The sequence below is a fragment of the Rhinoderma darwinii genome, chromosome 7 (assembly GCF_050947455.1).
Source record: "Rhinoderma darwinii isolate aRhiDar2 chromosome 7, aRhiDar2.hap1, whole genome shotgun sequence".
Lineage (NCBI taxonomy): Eukaryota > Metazoa > Chordata > Amphibia > Anura > Rhinodermatidae > Rhinoderma > Rhinoderma darwinii.
Genome location: NC_134693.1, coordinates 122,679,765 through 122,699,353, shown reverse-complemented (window position 1 = coordinate 122,699,353; position 19,589 = coordinate 122,679,765). Strand labels below are relative to the sequence as shown.

The 19,589-nt window shown below is 41.4% G+C and overlaps 1 protein-coding gene across 4 annotated transcripts in view; it reads right to left on the bottom strand.

Annotated features, from left to right (window-relative positions):
• Positions 1 to 19,589, bottom strand: part of FLNB (filamin B) — a 177,627-nt gene that overhangs the window by 5,661 nt on the left and 152,377 nt on the right. The window contains exons 29-43 of one of the 4 annotated variants that reach the window (XM_075833935.1): positions 17,449 to 17,696; positions 17,093 to 17,164; positions 16,091 to 16,193; positions 15,852 to 15,992; positions 14,414 to 14,542; positions 14,077 to 14,250; positions 12,239 to 12,277; positions 11,968 to 12,126; positions 11,129 to 11,332; positions 10,870 to 11,022; positions 9,600 to 9,722; positions 7,084 to 7,350; positions 6,770 to 6,907; positions 6,240 to 6,355; positions 657 to 789 (exon numbers count right to left, since the gene is read on the bottom strand). In XM_075833935.1, coding sequence (XP_075690050.1) covers positions 657 to 789; positions 6,240 to 6,355; positions 6,770 to 6,907; positions 7,084 to 7,350; positions 9,600 to 9,722; positions 10,870 to 11,022; positions 11,129 to 11,332; positions 11,968 to 12,126; positions 12,239 to 12,277; positions 14,077 to 14,250; positions 14,414 to 14,542; positions 15,852 to 15,992; positions 16,091 to 16,193; positions 17,093 to 17,164; positions 17,449 to 17,696 — 2,199 coding nt within the window. The remainder of the gene's footprint in view (positions 1 to 656; positions 790 to 6,239; positions 6,356 to 6,769; positions 6,908 to 7,083; positions 7,351 to 9,599; positions 9,723 to 10,869; positions 11,023 to 11,128; positions 11,333 to 11,967; positions 12,127 to 12,238; positions 12,278 to 14,076; positions 14,251 to 14,413; positions 14,543 to 15,851; positions 15,993 to 16,090; positions 16,194 to 17,092; positions 17,165 to 17,448; positions 17,697 to 19,589) is intronic. The other 3 variants (XM_075833937.1, XM_075833938.1, XM_075833939.1) reach the window with 3 other exon arrangements.

The window sequence follows — 19,589 nt, the reverse complement described above, 5'->3', positions numbered from 1 at the left end:
TGGAGGCTCAATTTCTAATAGGTAAAAGGTTTCAAAACTACTGCAAAGGAAAAGTGGAGGAGATGCCCATGACTACACATGAAGTCCCTACTGTTATTTTAAAAACCTTAGAGAAATGAGAACTGGTATATAATTGGTTGTCACCAACAGGCCAGCAGACTGTAGTGGACCCTCTAGGTTATGAACAGATTTGACTTGGGGCCGAAGTCTAAGAAATTGTCCGTTCTTCACCTTAAAACCCTTGCAATTAGGATGGAACTTTCCCGGAGGGAATCCTCATGTCACTTTGGAGTAGTCTCTGTTGACAATGGCCGACAGACCAGAAGTGTAGCCGTACAAAACGGAGATCAAGGCAGGCGGAGTACTTGAAATACCGGAAATGGGCTCAGGTCAGGATAGGTAGTGATCAATAGAAGTCAGAACCATTTTAGCAATGTACACACTTTCAAATAGTACAGGAACTAAAGTATATTTTTGCTCAGGCAAGGTTATAGCGTCAGGGGAAGGCTTAAAATATGACAGGTGCTTAGACATGGGCTGAGCAGAATTCACTTGGTGCATGCTGACCGCCACAAATGTGACCTTATGAAAAAGACTTCCCGAATCGAGAAATACATTATGTGAAATGTTTACATATTTTACCAATATATCCTTACCCGGTTCCAGCTCAGAAACATGGCATTCCTCCACAGCTCCTGAAGGACTATGCACCTTGGCATCAATCTTGCCCTTTGCACCATTCAGTCTGATAGCGAAGGACACCGGCTGATTCACCTTCAGACCAGACTCCTGAAAATTGTAATCTATATTAGAGATCTAAGAAAGCAGATAATCTCACATTTTTCTTGGTAATAAGGTGCCTACATATTCTATACTGCCATAGAATGTATCCCCCCTTCACTCCAATCTCTTGTGGACAGTAAAATCCAAAATCCGTATTGGAATTATGAACAGCCTGTCCAACGTCATGACTAAAGAGGGAGAACATACATATTCCAAGTAGATGGTGCCCGGACCAGTGCTGCAATGAATAAATCCAAAATTTTTGGCTTCTAGAGAAAGTGCTTGTCCACACGTAACGGAATTGCTCCAGAAAATTGCTGCAGCAATTCCGCAGAAACTAGAAGAAATGCTGCTGCGGAGAAGCCGCACCATTTCCTGCATTTTTTGACTGCAGAAAATGGTGCGGAATGTGCTGCGCTTTTCTCAATGCTGGGAGATGGCGACCTCTCCTCTGGAAAACGCAGCAATTCAGTCCACTTTCCGCAGCAGGTTTTGACATGCTGCACTACGAAAAATACGCACGGCAGGTCATTTTCTGCTCGGAAAGTTTACGCAGTGTGGATGAGATTTGTTACCCACTTTGCTGGTACTGTATTCTCCTGCGTATTTTCCGTCCGAAATTCCGGCCTGAAAATACGCAGCAATTCCGCTACGTGTGGATAAACCCAAAGAGTAACCTCATGGAAAACTGGAGTATTAGGGCATGACCACACGTGGCGGATTTCCTCCGCAACTGTCCGCATCAATGCCGCACAGAATCTGCGTTGCAGATTCTGCTGCGGATCTGCACAAAATGTGTAGTACATTGATGCGGACTAGCTGCTGCGGACTGCGGGAAAAGTGCTTCCCTTCTCCCTATCAGTGCAGGATAGAGAGAAGGGACAGCACTTTCCCTAGTGAAAGTAAAAGAATTTCATACTTACCGGCCGTTGTCTTGGTGACGCGTCCCTCCTTCGGCATCCAGCCCGACCTCCCTGGATGACGCGCCAGTCCATGTGACCGCTGCAGCCTGTGCTTGGCCTGTGATTGGCTGCAGCCGTCACTTACACTGAAACGTCATCCTGGGAGGCCGGACTGGAGACAGACGCAGGGAGTTCTCGGTAAGTATGAACTTATATTTTTTTACAGATACATGTATATTGAGATCGGTAGTCACTGTCCCGGGTGCAGAAACAGTTACTGCCGATCGCTTAACTCTTTCAGCACCCTGGACAGTGACTATTTACAGACGTCTCCTAGCAACGCTCCCGTCATTACGGGAGCCCCATTGACTTCCTCAGTCTGGCTGTAGACCTAGAAATACATAGGTCCAGCCAGAATGAAGAAATGTCATGGTAGTAAAACCAATACGCTCCGCAGCACACATAAGATCTGCGGACTTCATTGCGGAATTTTGACTCTCCATTGAAGTCAATGGAGAAATTCCGCCATGAGTCCGCCACTGCTCCGCAACAGACAGAGCATGCTGCGGACACCAAATTCCGCTCCGCAGCCTATGCTCCGCAGCGGAATTGTACGCATCGTCTAAACGAACACTGCTAAATTAAAGTGAAAGTCAATGGAGAAACGGCTCCGCTGCGGATTAACGCTGCGGAGTGTCCGCAGCGGAATTTAAGTGAAATTCCGCCACGTGTGAACCAGCCCTTATTCCGATAAGTCAGTAGTACCAATGTTATAAATGTCCAATGGCATAAATCTATGTAATGACTATATGGTCTGGAGGCTCACACAGACACCACTGGATGCAAAACAGCACATAAAAAGTAGACAGTATTCACATGCAGCGGTAATGGTGTGGCAGAAAACCACGCTCCAAGTCCCCAACCATCATGAGCTTACTGGTGAACCATCTATCACCTCCTATAGTAATGCCCCTGCAGATAGCAAGACACAACGCCACTTCCAGTGCTTCATTAATAACTTGCCTTAGAGTGTATTCACACGTGCAGGTTTTCATCAGGTTTTGTTCAGGTTTTTTATGCCATTTTTGTAGCCAAAACTAGGAGTCGATTTAAATGAGAAGTATCTGTCCTTTATTCTCTCTCTCCTTTTATGATCCACATGTGGTTTTGGCTTCCAAACCAGATGCATAAAGAAAACCTGAACAAAACCTGCACATGTGAATATACCCTTAATTATTTTTTTATTTTTTATGAAAGGACTAAACCGAATTGGTTACATAATCCTTCCTTTAGCATGTTTTGTTTAAAGGTATATTCCGGTTTGAGCAAATAAAACGGTTATTCTTTGTATATTCCTCATAGTATAAGATCTCTGCTTGCTGTCATTCAATAGAAACTTTTAATTATTGCTTTCAGTGGATAAAAATATGTCCTCGTCATGTGATGGACACACAGGTGTGCGGCTCCTTACAATTACAGTTATCAGAGGTGTGTCTTCTAATAAGCACCTGTGTGTTTGTCACATAACCAAGGCAAAAAAAAATTCAGCTGGAAGAAAACAATGAAAGTTCCTGTTGAATGACAGCAAGCAGAGATCTTGAAATCTGTGAAGAATTGATACAGAACGTATGTAGAAAAATTGTGTAACTTTTCGGTAAAAATATTTAAGATCCCTTTAAATAAAACCTGATGAAAAAAGATCCTTCTTATGTAACCAACTAGAAATAGACTTAATCACAGAAAGAAAACATGTTGCTAAGGAAACAGCTATAATTTCAGTATAAGTAGTTGTATACATAAGGGTTTGTCCTTTATGAAGGTGTGAATCTATGCCTACAGTAATACTTTTCAACATACAGTTTGATGTTTCACGACAGACACCACCGGTGGCCGACGGAACCCATTAACTTTAATGGGATCCGTCAGGTTTCCGTCGAGGGTATCGGTGGTTTCACCAGAAAAAAATAGCACAGCATGCTGCACTATTGTGTCCGGTATTCTCGGTCGGATCTGCAATGAAGGTCCCTAACGGAGCCTGCAATGCAGATTTGAACGAGTCCTTACTTTTCGGTGGCTGCGATAAGTGAATTGAGGGGTGCCAGAGGACGGAAAACTCATCTGCACAGAGCTTGGGTTTATTATTTCTAGTAAGAATAAAAATGTCCAGGATTATCACACTAGGCCGTGTCTGGTATTGCAACTCAGCCCCATTCACTTGAATGGATCTGGGCTGCAATACCAGACACAATCCGTGGACAAGAGTGGCTCGGTTTCTGGAAAAATGCTGAGAGTATGTACAGCTTTTCTTGAAGTACAATGCCTGGTAGGCCCTGTTCACATGTGCGTGGGAAGCTCCGCTAGTGGCCTCTGTCGCAGATTTAGTCATTTTTGCATACAGTGCTATTTTGTTCAGTAAAATGACAGAAACCACAATGGAAACCAAACGGAACCCATTAAAGTCGGCCGCCGTTAGTTTCTGTTATGAAACAGATCCGTCACTTCCAGTATTCCCGTCGTTCTGCTCCTATGATGGCGCAGAACAACAGAACCTGGAACGTGGCTGTGAACACAGCCCTGGAGGTAGAAAGGTGAAGAAGTTTACAAGAAGTAATGAAGTCTGCCTAGAGCAGATATGCAACAACAAACCGTCAGTTTCCAGCTAAATGCTAAAGAGGGACTGAGCTTTACAGCACCGCACAGGTGGAGTGGTACCTTGTGCAGAGACGTGACAACATGATCACATTTGGTCTCCCTCTGTAGCAGGTAGCTGCATTACGGAGAGAAATCCTGTCAAAGGTCTTTAAATGAAACACAAGAAAGACACCATAACACCACCGTGACCAATTAATGACCTTGTGAAGAGCCTAGGTAGTCTTGTGTTAGAGGAAAGCTTAAAATGTAGCTAAATGTTCGACAAACTTCAGACATGTCATAGTGAAGTTTGGATTGGTGGGGGTCCGAGCACTGAGACCCCCACCAATCGCTAGAACGAAGAAACTGAAGTGCTCGTGTGAGCGCTCAGCTGCTTCGTGTCTCTTCGGCTTTTTCCGGAAATAAATGTATCGTGTACGGACTCAATAGAAAGTCTATGAGCCCGTACTCCGATACATCGGCATTCCGGAAAAAGCCGAACAGAAACGAAGCAGCTTAACGCTCACGAGTGCTTCAGCTGCTTCGTTCTAGCGATTGGTGGGGGTCCCTGTGCTCGGACCCCCACCAATCCAAACTTTTGACATGTCACTATGACATGTCAGAAGTTTGTTGAACGTTTAGCTACACTTTAATAATAATTTGCGAATGTAAAGAACACAAATGCGCACTTTACAACAATGTCAGAATTAAAGATCTAGCCTACAGATGTTTATTCTATACTAAAGTCGTTGCCTGAGATGCATTTGCAGAAACAGCGCTACTCTTGTCAATTGGATGTGTCTGGTATTGCGGTATCACTAGTACAGGGGTGACCTGTAGTACCAGACGCATCCCATGGCCAAGAGTGGCAATGTTTCTGGGAGAAAAAATAAAGTCTCTTTTTTTAGGTCATATAACCCCTTCAATATTGTAGTAAACATTTGTCATTATTGGGGGCTTCCACGTTGAGGGCCGTTTATGCATTAATATTTTTCTACACTGCAAAGGTATTAGGACTAGGTTGTATAAGTGCTGGGTGATCTCAAATACATCACCAATTATTGTATTAAAAAGTAGCAATATAAAATTGGGAAAGATTTGGCAAAACTAGTGCAGGGATAAATTTGAGTAGTTGTCTATAACAACCAATCAGATTGCCACTTTCATTTTCTAAAGGCCCTTTTGAAAAATGAAAGCTGAAATCTGATTGGTTGCTATGAGCAACTGCACCACTTCTCTCTTGTGCTATATCTGTATGAGATATATATATTTAGTGGCTTAGGTGGCATTAGTGTTCGCAGTGTGTTGTCGCCATTTTCTTGTGTGCTGTATATTTGCAGTCACAGGCATTCTTGCACCTGTATACACGTTTTGTTTGATTTTGCTGGAATGTGCTGTTCAAACTTGTGTTGTTTATGTGATTCCTATATGTGGGGTTAGTGACTGCCTCCATTTTTGATCTTGCACTCCTCCCATTCTGTCCTGGGTGATTTTAGTTAGTTTAATGCTGGTTCCTACCATCCCCAAGAATGTGTAGGTTTAGTCCCAGTTCTGGGTGTACGTGCAGTGTTTCCACCTCATAGAGGTCGCCTTGTCGTGGCAGGCGGGCTCACACAATTTGATCAAAATATGCGCTAAGAACCGCTCTATTTTAAGTTGATTTAGCAGTAATGCATATTTATTTATATTTAGTGGCTTATGTGGCATTCGTGTTCGCAGTGTGTGGTCGCCATTTTCTTGTGTGCTGTATATATTATATATATATAGAAACACACACATACATATACACATATATATATATACACATAGAGACATAGAGATCGGTCTATAGTTAGCGGCACATATCCTCTCTCCTAGGCTTAAAAACAAGGACTTAACAGGTCATCAGGTGGCAGGTGAAAGAGATGTTTCCTTGTGCCTCACCTGAAGACTAGAGACAGAAAGCCGGCGGGCATCATCCGAGGGAGCGATGATTGGAACCATGTACGGGCTTTGTGGGATATGTTCATCGTTGAACTTGATGATCACTTCATAGTCACCTGGAAGAAGAGAAGCCAATGTGGTTACCTGCCATAATGTTCATATGTATCACACCGTATATAACACATTTTTTATACATAGCCATTCTAAATATAAATTTGCAGGACATGTATCTATATATATTTTTTTTCTTAAACAATGAGGCAAACAGTAGTTCTTATACATTTCGCTCGCATTGTGAATAGCTATTGGGAGACTTACGGTGTGATATCCTGCGAAGTACAATGTCAGACATAAGTCTGCAGAAATTCAATGCATTATAGCCAACAGGAGGAGGCGATTTCACACATACAAACTCTGGCCACTAGGGGGTAGCAGCTAAATGAATGTGTTATGGTTATCTAAATGAATACCAATTCAAATGATATAGATTTATAAAGTTCATGCATCACAATAGTCAATGAAAGACATACCAGGCTCTTGAACAACATAAGAAACCCCACAGGATCCATCCTTGCGGTCCTCAAAGGAAATCTCTGCTTTGCTTGGCCCTTCGACAGCAATAGAAAGCCCCCCAGCACCTGCTTCCCGAGTCCATATGCTGAACTCAGCTGCAGAGAAACAAGACAGTCGTGTCCACATAAATAATGCATTCTCATTATCGGCTTCCTTTATATCTTCACTGACTACATTAGAAGTGACTGACGGGCCATACATAGCTCTTTGCCATTCCATTCATGCATATAGGGTACATAATATGGACAATATTACTAGAACAGTTTCCTACCTGGAATACCGGCTTCCCCTCTCTCCAGGCCTGGACCTCCAGCCTTGACTTTCTCAGCGCCTCCTTCTCCCAGTGGCCCCACAGTAAACTGGAAAGGACTTCCCGGTACATGATCCCCTCTGTATTTTACACTCACTGTATGCACACCCATCTCTTGAGGAATGAAGCGCACACAACAGGTATTGTGGCCAAGGTCAACTATTTCGGCTTCATCTGTCCTTCCTGAGGGGCTGGTGACTTCCGCAGACAATTCTCGCATATCGATTTCTGAGGAGACAAAGTGAAGGTGACTTACTGTAATGGCAATGAGAATATCACTGGAATGTGTCCAACCCAAGCACGAAAAAAAATGGATGTCATCAGCAGACCATAGCATACAATGCTTGGGAAAAATAAATGATCCTGAGCGCAACCAGCATGCCTCATGCTTCAGTGGTTTGTCTTTGAAAGGTCGAAAGCGTCTGGTTTACATTTTTACACTCCTGTATTACAAAAGTTAAAAGGGGCTGTCTGGGATTTTTTTTCCCAGAAACACCACTACACTTTTCTATGGACGGTGTCTGGTTTTGCAGCTCATCCCCATTCACTCTAATTGGGCCGAGCTGCAATACTAGACACAGCCATGGACAAGAGTGGCAACGTGTCTGGAAAAAGCGAACCTTTCTCAGCCAAAGCGTAACTATAGAGCAGTCATCTAATGGACTCCATGGACAACATTGGGATGCATTGAAGTAGGAGTATTGCAAAACTCCCAGGGGTAAGGAAGGACCAAGGACTAAACAAAACTATTCCTCTGTAAGGCCTGAAGCAATTCTGCAATTTTGGAAATATTTAATCATGTGCAGCTTACAACCTGTATTAGGATGACTATTCCTGTAAAATATTAGAGAAGAGAAAAGCGGCACTCATCCAATAGTCGCATGAAAAATTCTTAATTGCGATCCTAAATCGGCATTGCAGCGGGGAAAAATGTAAATCGGCCATTGCCTTGTGAGAAGTCCTGCCTTCTTTCCCGCTGCGATAACTACCAGGATCGCAATCAAGAATATTTCATACGACTGTTGGTTGAGTGACGTTTCTTTTTTTCTCCAATATTTTACAGTATACAGTACTGCTCCAATTGTGATTTGCAACCACTGCTGTAGATTTTTTTTTGTGAACCATATCCTGACCGCCCGGGGTTTGGCACGGATCAGATTAGAGTAGTGCCTTGTTTTTACTATTCCTGTAAAATGTTCAGTGTGGCCTTTTCACTACCTTTTACTACCTATAGCTTAATGTACTTAGAAGCCGAATAAAAATGTGTCACTTGGTCATAAGCGAACGGAGCCAGGAAATGGAAGTACAGTATTTAGGACATAAGCAAAACCATTTAATAGGGATAAAGCAATTAATTTAACATGATGAGCAGATTCCCCAAAAATATCAGCATGCATTTAGCCCAGCTGGTCTATAAGCCATATTCCTGCCATGCTTATTGGTATGCACACACCCTCCTCCAGCCCTAACGCCTTCGCTGCCCTGGTCAGGCGATTAGAATGAGTAGACTGAAGAATCGGCTTCTGTCCAAGAGGTGGCGCAAAAGGCAGAGATTGTGAAAGAGCCTCTCGCGACAAAGCCAATAGGAACCAAGTAACTATGAAAGCATAGAATAAATTAGAACCGAATATTACACATATAGCAAATTTATATAGAGATTATCAATGAGAGCCACTATGGCAGTCAAAAGATTAGAAGGAATCAGATCCATTTTAACAAATGTATTATAATCTCCTTAATATGGCAGTAAGAAAGAGAGAAAAGTGCGGTTTGAGTTCTGCAATCGTCGTTTGCCCCCTACTGTGCCCTCTGCAACCAGTTTGTCTCGCTGCTTACGTTAATCAGTTCATCATCTCAGTCTGCCGTATTAGGCCTTATGCACATGGCGGAAACGCATGGAGGCACAGACTAGATACGCCACTTTTGCCATATCGTGCTCAGTACGGAATGAAATGCTTCAATACAAGAGTACCTTAATACAGCGCTCAAAAGAGCCTGCCAAAATTTTTATTTTTCTGTCGGACCCTCCACTATGAACCAAATGGAGAGCTGCTCTATTACATGGATGGCCATTCACGTAAATAACCGGCATGTAAAGTCACATTTCCTGGCGCTTCAGGGCAAATGTAAAGCCTGACATTCATATACAGATGCAGTTACTGCGGAAGGTGAGAAAAACCAGACCTGCGACAATCAGCCGATCGCCGTCCTGGCTTCTTTGTGAATCCAGGGGTTGTCTTGATGAAACAATCCTTTTTATCATTATTATTTAACATGACGACAAAAAATGATTGCTATGTTTAAAATTTGTCGGCTCAGTTTATGAAAAAAACTGGCTGCAGTTCATTAATCCTTTTGGAAGCATAACTAATGCTATATTGTTTCTTGACTTGAGTTTGCACTTGTAATGCAGTAAATTATAGCACTGAAAATATTTGGTATATGAAAAATAAGAACCTACAGATTGATAATCTCACCTGGTATTTTTAAATTAAGCTCACAGATGCCTCCTACTGTAGCAACAGAAGGAGCCTTTCTTCGCCGTGTAATACTCTCCTTCACTCTTCCTTCTCCAGTTACTTTGGCTGTGAAGGGGCTTCCTGAAATCATATTAAAAGAAGCAACAATTAATAACTACACACAAAAGAATCATCATACAAACCTGAACTTTGCTTTCTCTATAGCTATAATGGTCACAGATAATTTAGCAGTAAGGGGGATAGTGAGATCGAAGGCCTGACTTTGGGTCTAAATTAGGGGAACCATGCTAGTGTGCTTTACTGTATAAGAATGAGGAGTGTGGCCCTAATGGGAACCAGAAATGAGAGTGTGGCCCTAATGGGAACCAGAAATAAGAGGGGGGCCAGGCTGGGGACCGGGAATCAGAGGGGAGCCAGGCTTGGGACCAGGAATCAGAGGGGAGCCAGGCTGGGGACCAGGCATGCGAGGGGAGCCAGGCTGGGGACCAGGAATCAGAGGGGAGCCTGGCTGGGGACCAGGAATCATAGGGGAGCCATGCTGGGGACCAGGAATCAGAGGGAAGCCATGCTGGGAACTAAGAATGAGAGGGCTGTTTCTTTGTGTGCTGTACAGGTTTGCTGACTGTATTACACACTTTTACCTGCATTCTGTGTACTGTTTTCTTTGATAGAACCACCCCCATAAAAGACCGTTTTTTTGTTACATTTTGGGTGGTCCACTCAGATTTTGATGTACTACAAATGAGGCTAAAGGTCCGTTCACAGGGGGCAATTAGTGTGTAAAATATAAGATAGCGTAAAATTTTGCAATCATTGACTAGTTCAAAGGTGTTCATAATATGGTTGATGAGCGATAAATTGTTCGCCTGATGTTGATTGAATCTTTTATGATGGCGTAAAAATAATTGTTATATCTCTTTGTTTAAACAGGCATCTGCGAGCCATTAGCAGATAAGATAGAAGGAAAGAAGCGATCTCAAAAGCGATAGAAGTTACGAAAAAACATACTATTATTGCTACATATAAATGCATGACTTTCGAACGTTAACAGGTCGCAATATCATTGGTCGGCGCTAGTTTTTACCAACTTATCTTCATGTGTAGAAGGACACTGAGGAAAACTATGCTGCCCGGATTTTTATTCCACAGATGCGACAACATGGAATCTATGGTCGGTTGTCGAGTCAACCGTGCACCATTGCAATGTTGTAGACACACCATGAGTTTAGGTGACAGCCTTGGGTGCAAATCGCGGTGCTGGTCTTACCTGGGACATGTTCATCTGCAAATTTGATGGATATGATGTAAATGCCAGGCTCTGTTGGGCAATATGACACCTGGCAAGTACCATCATCCAAGTCTTCAGTTTGAATATCAACTTTGCTGGGTCCTTCAACTGCTAACGAGAGTCCACCATAACCTGAAAGTAATTACATGGAAATAAAGTATAATAGAACCTCTAAGAAAAAAAAAAAAAAAAAAAGATTTCATATGATGAAAGGTAGCATATCAGGCTCATTACTGACCAGCTTCTCTTGTGTCCACCACAAAATCTGACATCTCATATGTATGTCCTTCCGTTAACCCTGGGCCATAAACTTTCACCTTGCTGGCATCTCCTATCTCAGATTGGTATACCATGATGGATATAGGACTGTTGGGGACATGACGGCCGTTTTTCTTGATGCTGACCAAATGTTCTCCTACTTCCCGTGGGATGAAAGAGATACCTGAAAGGGTTTAGAATGTAGAAATTTGTCTTTAAAAAAAAGGAGGTTCTCAAGCCTAAATGGGAAATCCAAACAGAATTAACCAGTCATGTGAAGAACTATGAAATAAAATGTTCTCCCAACATTAAAACTATAGTAAAAGTTAAAAAAAACAAAGCGCTCAAAGCTGAAGAACATTTCATTTCCATATCCACTGGAGTTTCATGCCTATGTAGAGTACAATATAACATTTTCTGTTCTGTTCCTACAGGACTTTCTGAAGAAAACATGTCGCTCTTTCTTAAAGGGATGTTGGTCACCACTTTAATTTGAGCTTAACTTCACATGACTCATTAAAGAAGTCACACGACATCCACAGAACCATATAGTAAATTCTCCAAGGATTAAACAGTATAGAGACGATCACCAGGTAGCGAAAACCCCTATGCTTCAAATTATTGACCATCAAAGAAGGATGTTGCCTAGAAAAACACACGGAGCTTATCATCTCCAACAAATATTACGACACAATACACAGAATAAATCGGATGTTAAACAACGGCACAAACTTAATAAAAACCAAGACGGAATACATCACAAAGAATAGATAATCTAATAAAGTAATCCTAATAATATTGCATGAATTTCGTGCTTACCAATGTGATTATTGGGAAGTCTCTTTAGAATACAAGGCTCATCGTGACCAGATGGGGCTTTAATGCTGGCGGTCAGCAAGCTAAGATCGGTCTCGTTGATATCCAGTAAGAAATCAGCCGTGGACCCCAGTTTGACTTGGGAACGTCTCCTGCTGTCATCTAAAGGCATAACAGATGACATCACGTCTAGTGAACCACACAGGGCAGAAATGTCATTAATCACATTACATAGTGAAGTCATATAAATTAGTTGCACCAGTTGAATAATCACCAATACATGTTCTCAGCTTCTGCTCTCCAGAAACAGTCCCTGGAATTAATAGACAACAGAAATGATTCCTTCTGTGTTCTGGGAATTATTTACATATATCTAATGCAATTTATGTTTTCAGATTTAGACAATAAGCAGATCACAAAGTGTCCCCCTGCTAGAATCCACAGGGATCAGCTGTAATCTGTGTGGAAACCTAGCAGTAAGTGTTAAATTTACCTGCAGCGCCACCACAGGGGAATTTAGGCATTACAAAGTTCCCATTAATATCAATGGGTTGTCTGTGTAATGCAGGACATGACAGGCCCTTCAGAGCGAGAGATGTCCTTTGTAACCTGTTTCTGAGGGACTATATCAAGAAAAGAGAACAGATAAAGGGGTTGTGTGGTATTTTAAATCTATTTTTAAAAATCCAAAAACAATATTTTGAGTTAAAGGCTATGTAAACCTATGAAAGGATTTTTTTTTTAAATAAAAAGGTCGGTGTGATTTGTGAAATTTCATAATTATCTTTTATAAAAAAATATTTACTTTTTGAGATACAGCTGCACTGTATCCTATATACAGAGCAGCTGTATCTTACACTGAATCCAGTACCCGTCAGGTCCGCGAGACTGATGGGTTCCGTGTCAGCATGTTATCGAGCTGCTATCAATCACATCTAAATTCATAACTTAGATGTGATCTCGATTACAGGTGGATCCTGCGTGTCTGACCCGCTGACACTGAACCTGCCAGTCCCGCAGACCTGCTCTGTATACAGAATGCAGAGCAGATGTATCTCAAAAAGTAAATAGAATTTTTAATAAAAACTAATGATAAAGTTGCACAACACACACTGATTGACATTTTTATTTAAAAAAATAAATTAAAATAATCCATTTCAAAAAGGTGTACATAGCCTTTAAAGGTTTATTTCCATTTCGGGAGATTTATGGTATATTCACAGGATATGTCATAAATGTATGACAGATGTGGGTCCCACTACTGGGACCCACATCTATCTCTAGAATGGGGCCCCCTGACACTGTCTAACGAGGTAGTCTGTTTTCTGTAAACAGCTGAGCGCACAATTATACACTTTTTTTCGTAACTCCCATTCCTTGCTGCCAGATTCCCCAAAGATTACAGCCTATGATTGGGGGTCCCTTGTGATCAGCTTAATAACAGGGATGCTTACAACTAAACGGAACGGTCAACGAGAAGAACCCATTTAATTTGAACTATGGATTTGGTTTTCATTAAAAAGGAAAAATATTTTCTAGTCTGCACTATAAAGAGCAGAATGTGATTGGTTTATATGGACTCCAGAACAATATTCTTTACATTGGGATTTAGAGACATATTTAGCGACAATGTTCATATTCAGTGTTCAAAATAATTATCTGGTTTCTGTAAATGTGGGTTATGTACAGATGTAGCAGAGCTGAACACGTCACCACACTGTTTATATTATGGTCACTCCGATATCTCACTGAATTAAATGGGTTTTCCCATCTGAGATATTTATTGCATGCATGTGGCTCCATTCAATCCTATGGGAGTAACTCACCCAGAAGTGGGACCCCCAGATATCCATGGCATATTTTGTGGATATGCCATAAATGTCTCAGATAGAAAAACACCTTTAGGATAATGTAGTAGGTTTTTCTGAGTTTGTATGAAACAATACCACAATGGGTTATGCCAGATTACAATCTCGACCCTAGTACATTGACAGTAAAAAAATCATATCTTTATGACTTCAGCTCTATGGACATCAATGGTTGAAGGAAGAACACAATTAATTTATCACATTTCATATTTTTACAGCGGCTAGATAATTAAATCGATTTTACCAGTGACTTTAGCAATAAATGGGCTTCCTGCAATGTGCGTATCATTGTATTTGACCAGGATGCTGTAATCTCCAGGTAAGGTTGGCAGGTAGGTGACTCTGCATGTACCATCCTTGTTATCAATGCAGCTAATTTCAGCTTTTGAGGGGCCTTCTATTGCCAGGTCAAGACCACCTAATCCAGATTAAAAAAAAATAAAAATTAAATACTACAATCTTCAAAATACCAATATGAGCATGTGATAAACCGAGAAGAAGGAGTTTGAGGTCAAGAGAAAAGCAATGTGAAAGAAATAGAGGGAAGAGAAAAGAATAGATTACATCATGGAAAGCCGTACCTTCCCCTGCATCCTCAGTAACAATGGTGAACGTGGCAGGCTTGTTTGCAACACCATAAATAAGGCCTGGTCCATATGCTGAAACGCTTCCAGTATTGGGATAGTTAACATAAAACTGTAATGGGCTCTCTATAAATCAAACAAAATAAGAAAAGGATACAAGTCATAAAAGATAAAATAAAACGTAAAACAATACAGTATTGCAATATATAAATATAGAATGTGAAGCTTTTCACATTTTTACCACTAGATGGCAGCAATAGTATTACGCACAGACATTGGTGATTGAATGAACAGGTCGGATAGATGAGGAAACTCTTTCTCAAACGCCTACCATAAAGTATTTTATAATTATTTTTTTGGTGTGGCACTACCCACCGATACATTGGTACATGCATGCAAAATATATATAACAATCATAGAAATTATATAGCTTAAATTCAATGCAGTCGACCATATGTAGCGACACTGTATATCAGAGGCATAACTTCAGGCTCCTGAGCCCCAAAACAAAACCTTTAGCAGGGTCCCCCACCAACCATTTGCCATTTATAATACAGGCGTCTTTTTATGTGGCACCTACAGCCTCTGCACTCCCTATAACTACGCCTCTGCCCTGGATTATTGATTTAAGTATCTAAGCTTTTGTTTCCACTGCCAGTGACCTGTAGACAATCCATGAATTCTAGTCTGTATAGATTTATCTGTAGTAAATTTTGATGCACCTGTCTGATACCGTAAGACGAAGGGTAAGCATTGTTACAAATTGTTCTTCTGTTATTTGGAAGACAAAGTCTGCATTGACCGGCCTATACACAGCTCTAGAAGGATTAGTATACTATTAGTATAACAGTATACTTACCAACCTCGCTCCCTCCGGGCGCAGTGATGAGTCCTGATGTCTTTCAGTGTCACAATGTTCTGTGCGCCTAGTACAATGTTGTGACGCTTAATGTCGTCAGGAGTGGACCGACCATGCGCCCGGAGATGAAGAGGACCCGATTCAGGAGTGAGGAGGGTAAGTATAAGAATACTGTGCTGGGCCCTGTATCTAATCCTATCTTGTGTGAGACTGTCTTCTGGCCCCTGTATCAAAGATTATCATGTGTGATACTGTCTTCTGGGCCCAGTATCTAAGCCTATTATGTGTAATACTGTCTTCGGGGCCCAGTATCTAAGCCTATTATGTGTAATACTGTCTTCTGGGCCCAGTATCTAAGCCTATCATGTGTGAGACAGTCTGCTAGGGCCCTGTGTCTAATTCCATTATGTGTCATACTGCCCGCTGAACCCTGTATCTAAGCCTATCATGTGCCAAACTGTCTGCTGTATCTAATCCTATCATATGTGATACGGTCTGCTGAGCAGCTGCCCATGAGCCTTTAACTACGCCCCTCACCAGGTTTCCTATAACCAAAAAGGTCCAGCCTAACTGTACCTGGAATATGAGCTCCATTACACTTGATATGTAATTCGTGGAGTCCAGTCTCTGTTGGAACATAACGCACGGATACTGTGCCATCTTTATTGTCGACGATATCTGCAGGTGCCGCCTTCCCTGAGGGCATAATGACTTCACCTAGACAGCAGAACAGAAGGGAAAAGTTAAAATGTCATCCTGTTAAGGCTTACGTTTCATGTACAGCTTTTAACACCGAATCCCCGTATTACACTCACCTGTTATTTCTCCTGTTCTTATGGCAAATGGGATAACCAAATCGAAAGGCTTGAATCCCATACCATTCATAGAGCCAACAGGTGCATAAGCAGATTCTGACACCTGGAAAATAAATCCTGGTATGAACACTGGAAGACTATGCCCGTGAATGGTACTGGCGATTTTGCAGCTAGACTTGTGTGATAGAGGAATTGCCTGATATATAACCGCGGTAAGGATCAGATAAAGGGGCTGTGCATACATGGACAGTGCTCCACTACATATTGTGTCCTCCTATGGTCTAATGGAGATAGAGAGGCTGCTCGTCTTCAAGTATTTAGAAAAGCCATTACAAATTAAATGGGTCAAAACTTTGCTCTTACCGCGTGTTATAGTTCTGCCATTCATTTCATGAAACAGAAAGCTCAGGATGAACAGTTATATAGATCTAGAACATTTAATGATTTTTGCTATGAATTTAACTGATCCTGGCATTCTCCGTACACACCATCAATATGCAAAATCACCATCGTGAAATTTGACCGAAAATAAATAGAAGCTAAAGATTGCATAAAATATATCAAAACTCCTGAAAAAGGTGAAATCTGCAAAAGAAAATGATTTAGACATATTTAAGCAAGCAGTGTAGAGCATGACATAACAGTTGTCACGTGGTACCACCATCAACTTGGGAGTTTAGTACGGATTCTTTTCAGGAATACAAAACACAAAAGTGAAATGAAAAAGTGGAATGTATCGTGCAAGAAGGGAAAAAAAAAGTCTTCAAATCAAAGAGGCTTCACTTGAGGATCAATAGTAAAAAAAGTGATTGGCTGTGATTTTTGTTTAGCTTGAAAGGCAAAAAACATGTCATGATAAAATAATAAAGAAACAAGGAAATGATCAACGTGGCCGAGAGTGGCTCAAGCAGTCCCAAGAAGTGGCAATGTCAACTTCTGTCATGTAACAAACAAGGAGAGTGGATCGGTTATATGGAGTTGAATATATATATATATATATACCAAGGGTTCATAGCCTGGAGGACAGGCACTAACAGCCTGCTGCTGAGCCACTACTGGGACTTCATCTGTAGCCTGGTGTGGTGGAACAAAAAGGTCAAATCAAACAAATGACAAGCACAACACAAACATCACAAGTCACCATGTCCTGGTTTGGACATTTAGTAAATTTTTTTTGGCCATTTACATTTTCAACTTGAAGCTGCCATGACGATATTAATTTCCACACCTGCATTGAGTATGGTGGAGATTAACCTATCTTGCCACAGCAGCCTTGGTCTCGAGACATGTGTAACGGAATAGTAAGATGCAATTGTGCTTGTGCCGAACCTTATACATTATATATATATATCACTTACCATAACAGTGAAGGGGCTGTTAGGGATGTCCACTCCACCAAACCGGACATGTATAACATAGGGCCCAGTTTTGGCAGTGGTGTAAAAGATGTCATAGGTGCCATCCTCATTCTCGATGACATCTGCTTCCGACTCTAGACCATCTGGATCTAGTATGCTACAAGTCACCTTTCCTTTCCCAGCAGTTGTGGCATCAACCACAAAACCAACCTCTTCTCCAGTCTTCACAGCCGATTGGATTCCAGGCCCTGAAAATACAGAAAACCATGGAAAATAAAGTAACTTTCTGAGTTTCTCAAACTTTATTTGGGGAGTCACAGGAGGTTTTATATTTTAGAAGAAAACAAATGAAGATCTGTATTCATTATAACATCTAACACATCTACTGTTCTAAAAAGAAGCAATTATGGGAACCTATTCAATTGGATAACTAAATGGTAATGTCAAGGGTCATGCAAATACAATTAAAGTCACAGAGGTCAAACCAAATTACATTTTAATTATAACCTTTATAATAGAAAAAAAATACTGTTTAAGTGAATATCCACACTTTCCTGTTACAAGGCTATAAATTCCCTGCATATACAGATTTAACAGACAAAATAAAACTAGCTGCCAGCAGCCACCACTAGAGGGTGCTTATGAGCTTACTGCATACTATTTATATATTGAACTCAATAATAAACACAGCATGCAGTAAACTCCCTCTAGTGGTGGCAGCCAGAATGTTAATTTTTGGTGGATGATTTTAACTTTGTAGACTGCTCATGGAGACAGTAAGGAAAGGAGAGGCAACGGCAACTCTACTTAATGGCAAGCGGATTTAATAATACTTTCATAGTAAAGTTCAAAAACACTTGTATATTCATCTTATGTAAGAGTAGAAGATTGAGAAAACAGGGTTAGAACTTCTTCGACGTTGCACATTGGGATAACACAGACTTGTTTTTTCCCCCTCAGTCGGCGTCTGTGATTTAACTAATTTTCAGGAAATCTCATGTAGTGATGGGAAATGAAAACTTCAGTGAGACAATATGTCAAGTTGTGTTTTCTCAGCCTATTAAGTGGCTGTATGAGACCAAACCTTAGAGGAATGCAGATTAGAACATGGAAATGTACAGGTACAGCTCAAATAACCGAATATTAACAGGGATACAAGGGACTTCAAAATAAAAAAGAAAAAAGAAAAGAAGCAAGTGAGCAGTGAAAACAGAGCAGAACTACGAGATAGAATTTCACTCAATCAAAATGAGACAAAAGAATGGAATTGAAGTAAATGAAAGCGGATTCACTGCATTAGTGAACATCCCCCCTTCCAGGCCGGGTGATGGTTTCAGTTACAGGAGGGAGAAGAAGCTTTTTATCCCCCTAAACTCACAGAAAAATCTCTTTGCTCCATGTTCTGCATAGTTTTATGTATTTTTGACCCAGATAACGTGTACAGGAAACTTTCATTCAGTTCATGACACGGATAAATGTTTCACTCATGGCTAATGATTAGAGGGAACCTGCCACCCCCAGGACAGGTCTATTAGAGGGGATGTCTGGGACTCAGGTGTCCATATTAGTGCATATAAAATAGCTTTATAATTGATAAAAAATAAAAAAAATTCTACCGTTTATTATATCTACTGCTTTCACACCTGCAGCCAAGTATCAACCTGTACATGGCCCCCATCCCCCTACATAGCTCTGTACAGCGGACTTGCAGGTGGCCGCCGTATGTGCCCTCACTGAGCCCCAAGCCAGGGGAGAACTAGTCATAATAAAAAAAATAATTTTATATCCATTAGCATGGCCACTTATGGTCAGTAAATAAAAAGCTCAATCTAAGACAACCCCTACTAGGGTGAGAACACACACATGGATGACCAATGTGGGCGTGGTTTTGGCCGCGTGCAGCTGCCACTGTATGTTCTCACCCTAACACCAGCCTAGCTTGGTCCTTTAGTATTATGAGGGTGTAATGATAGGGTTAGGGAAACGGACAAGTGAGCCCTAATCTACCCGCCACTCTGTCCCTGCCTACTTGCAACGACCCGCCCTAGGCGACGGGGTACAACTGGGCGGCGGTCCCTACGCTCAGTAAGTGCACGAGACAAACAGACAAGGGTACACAAAGCTAAGGGAAATGGGGCAGT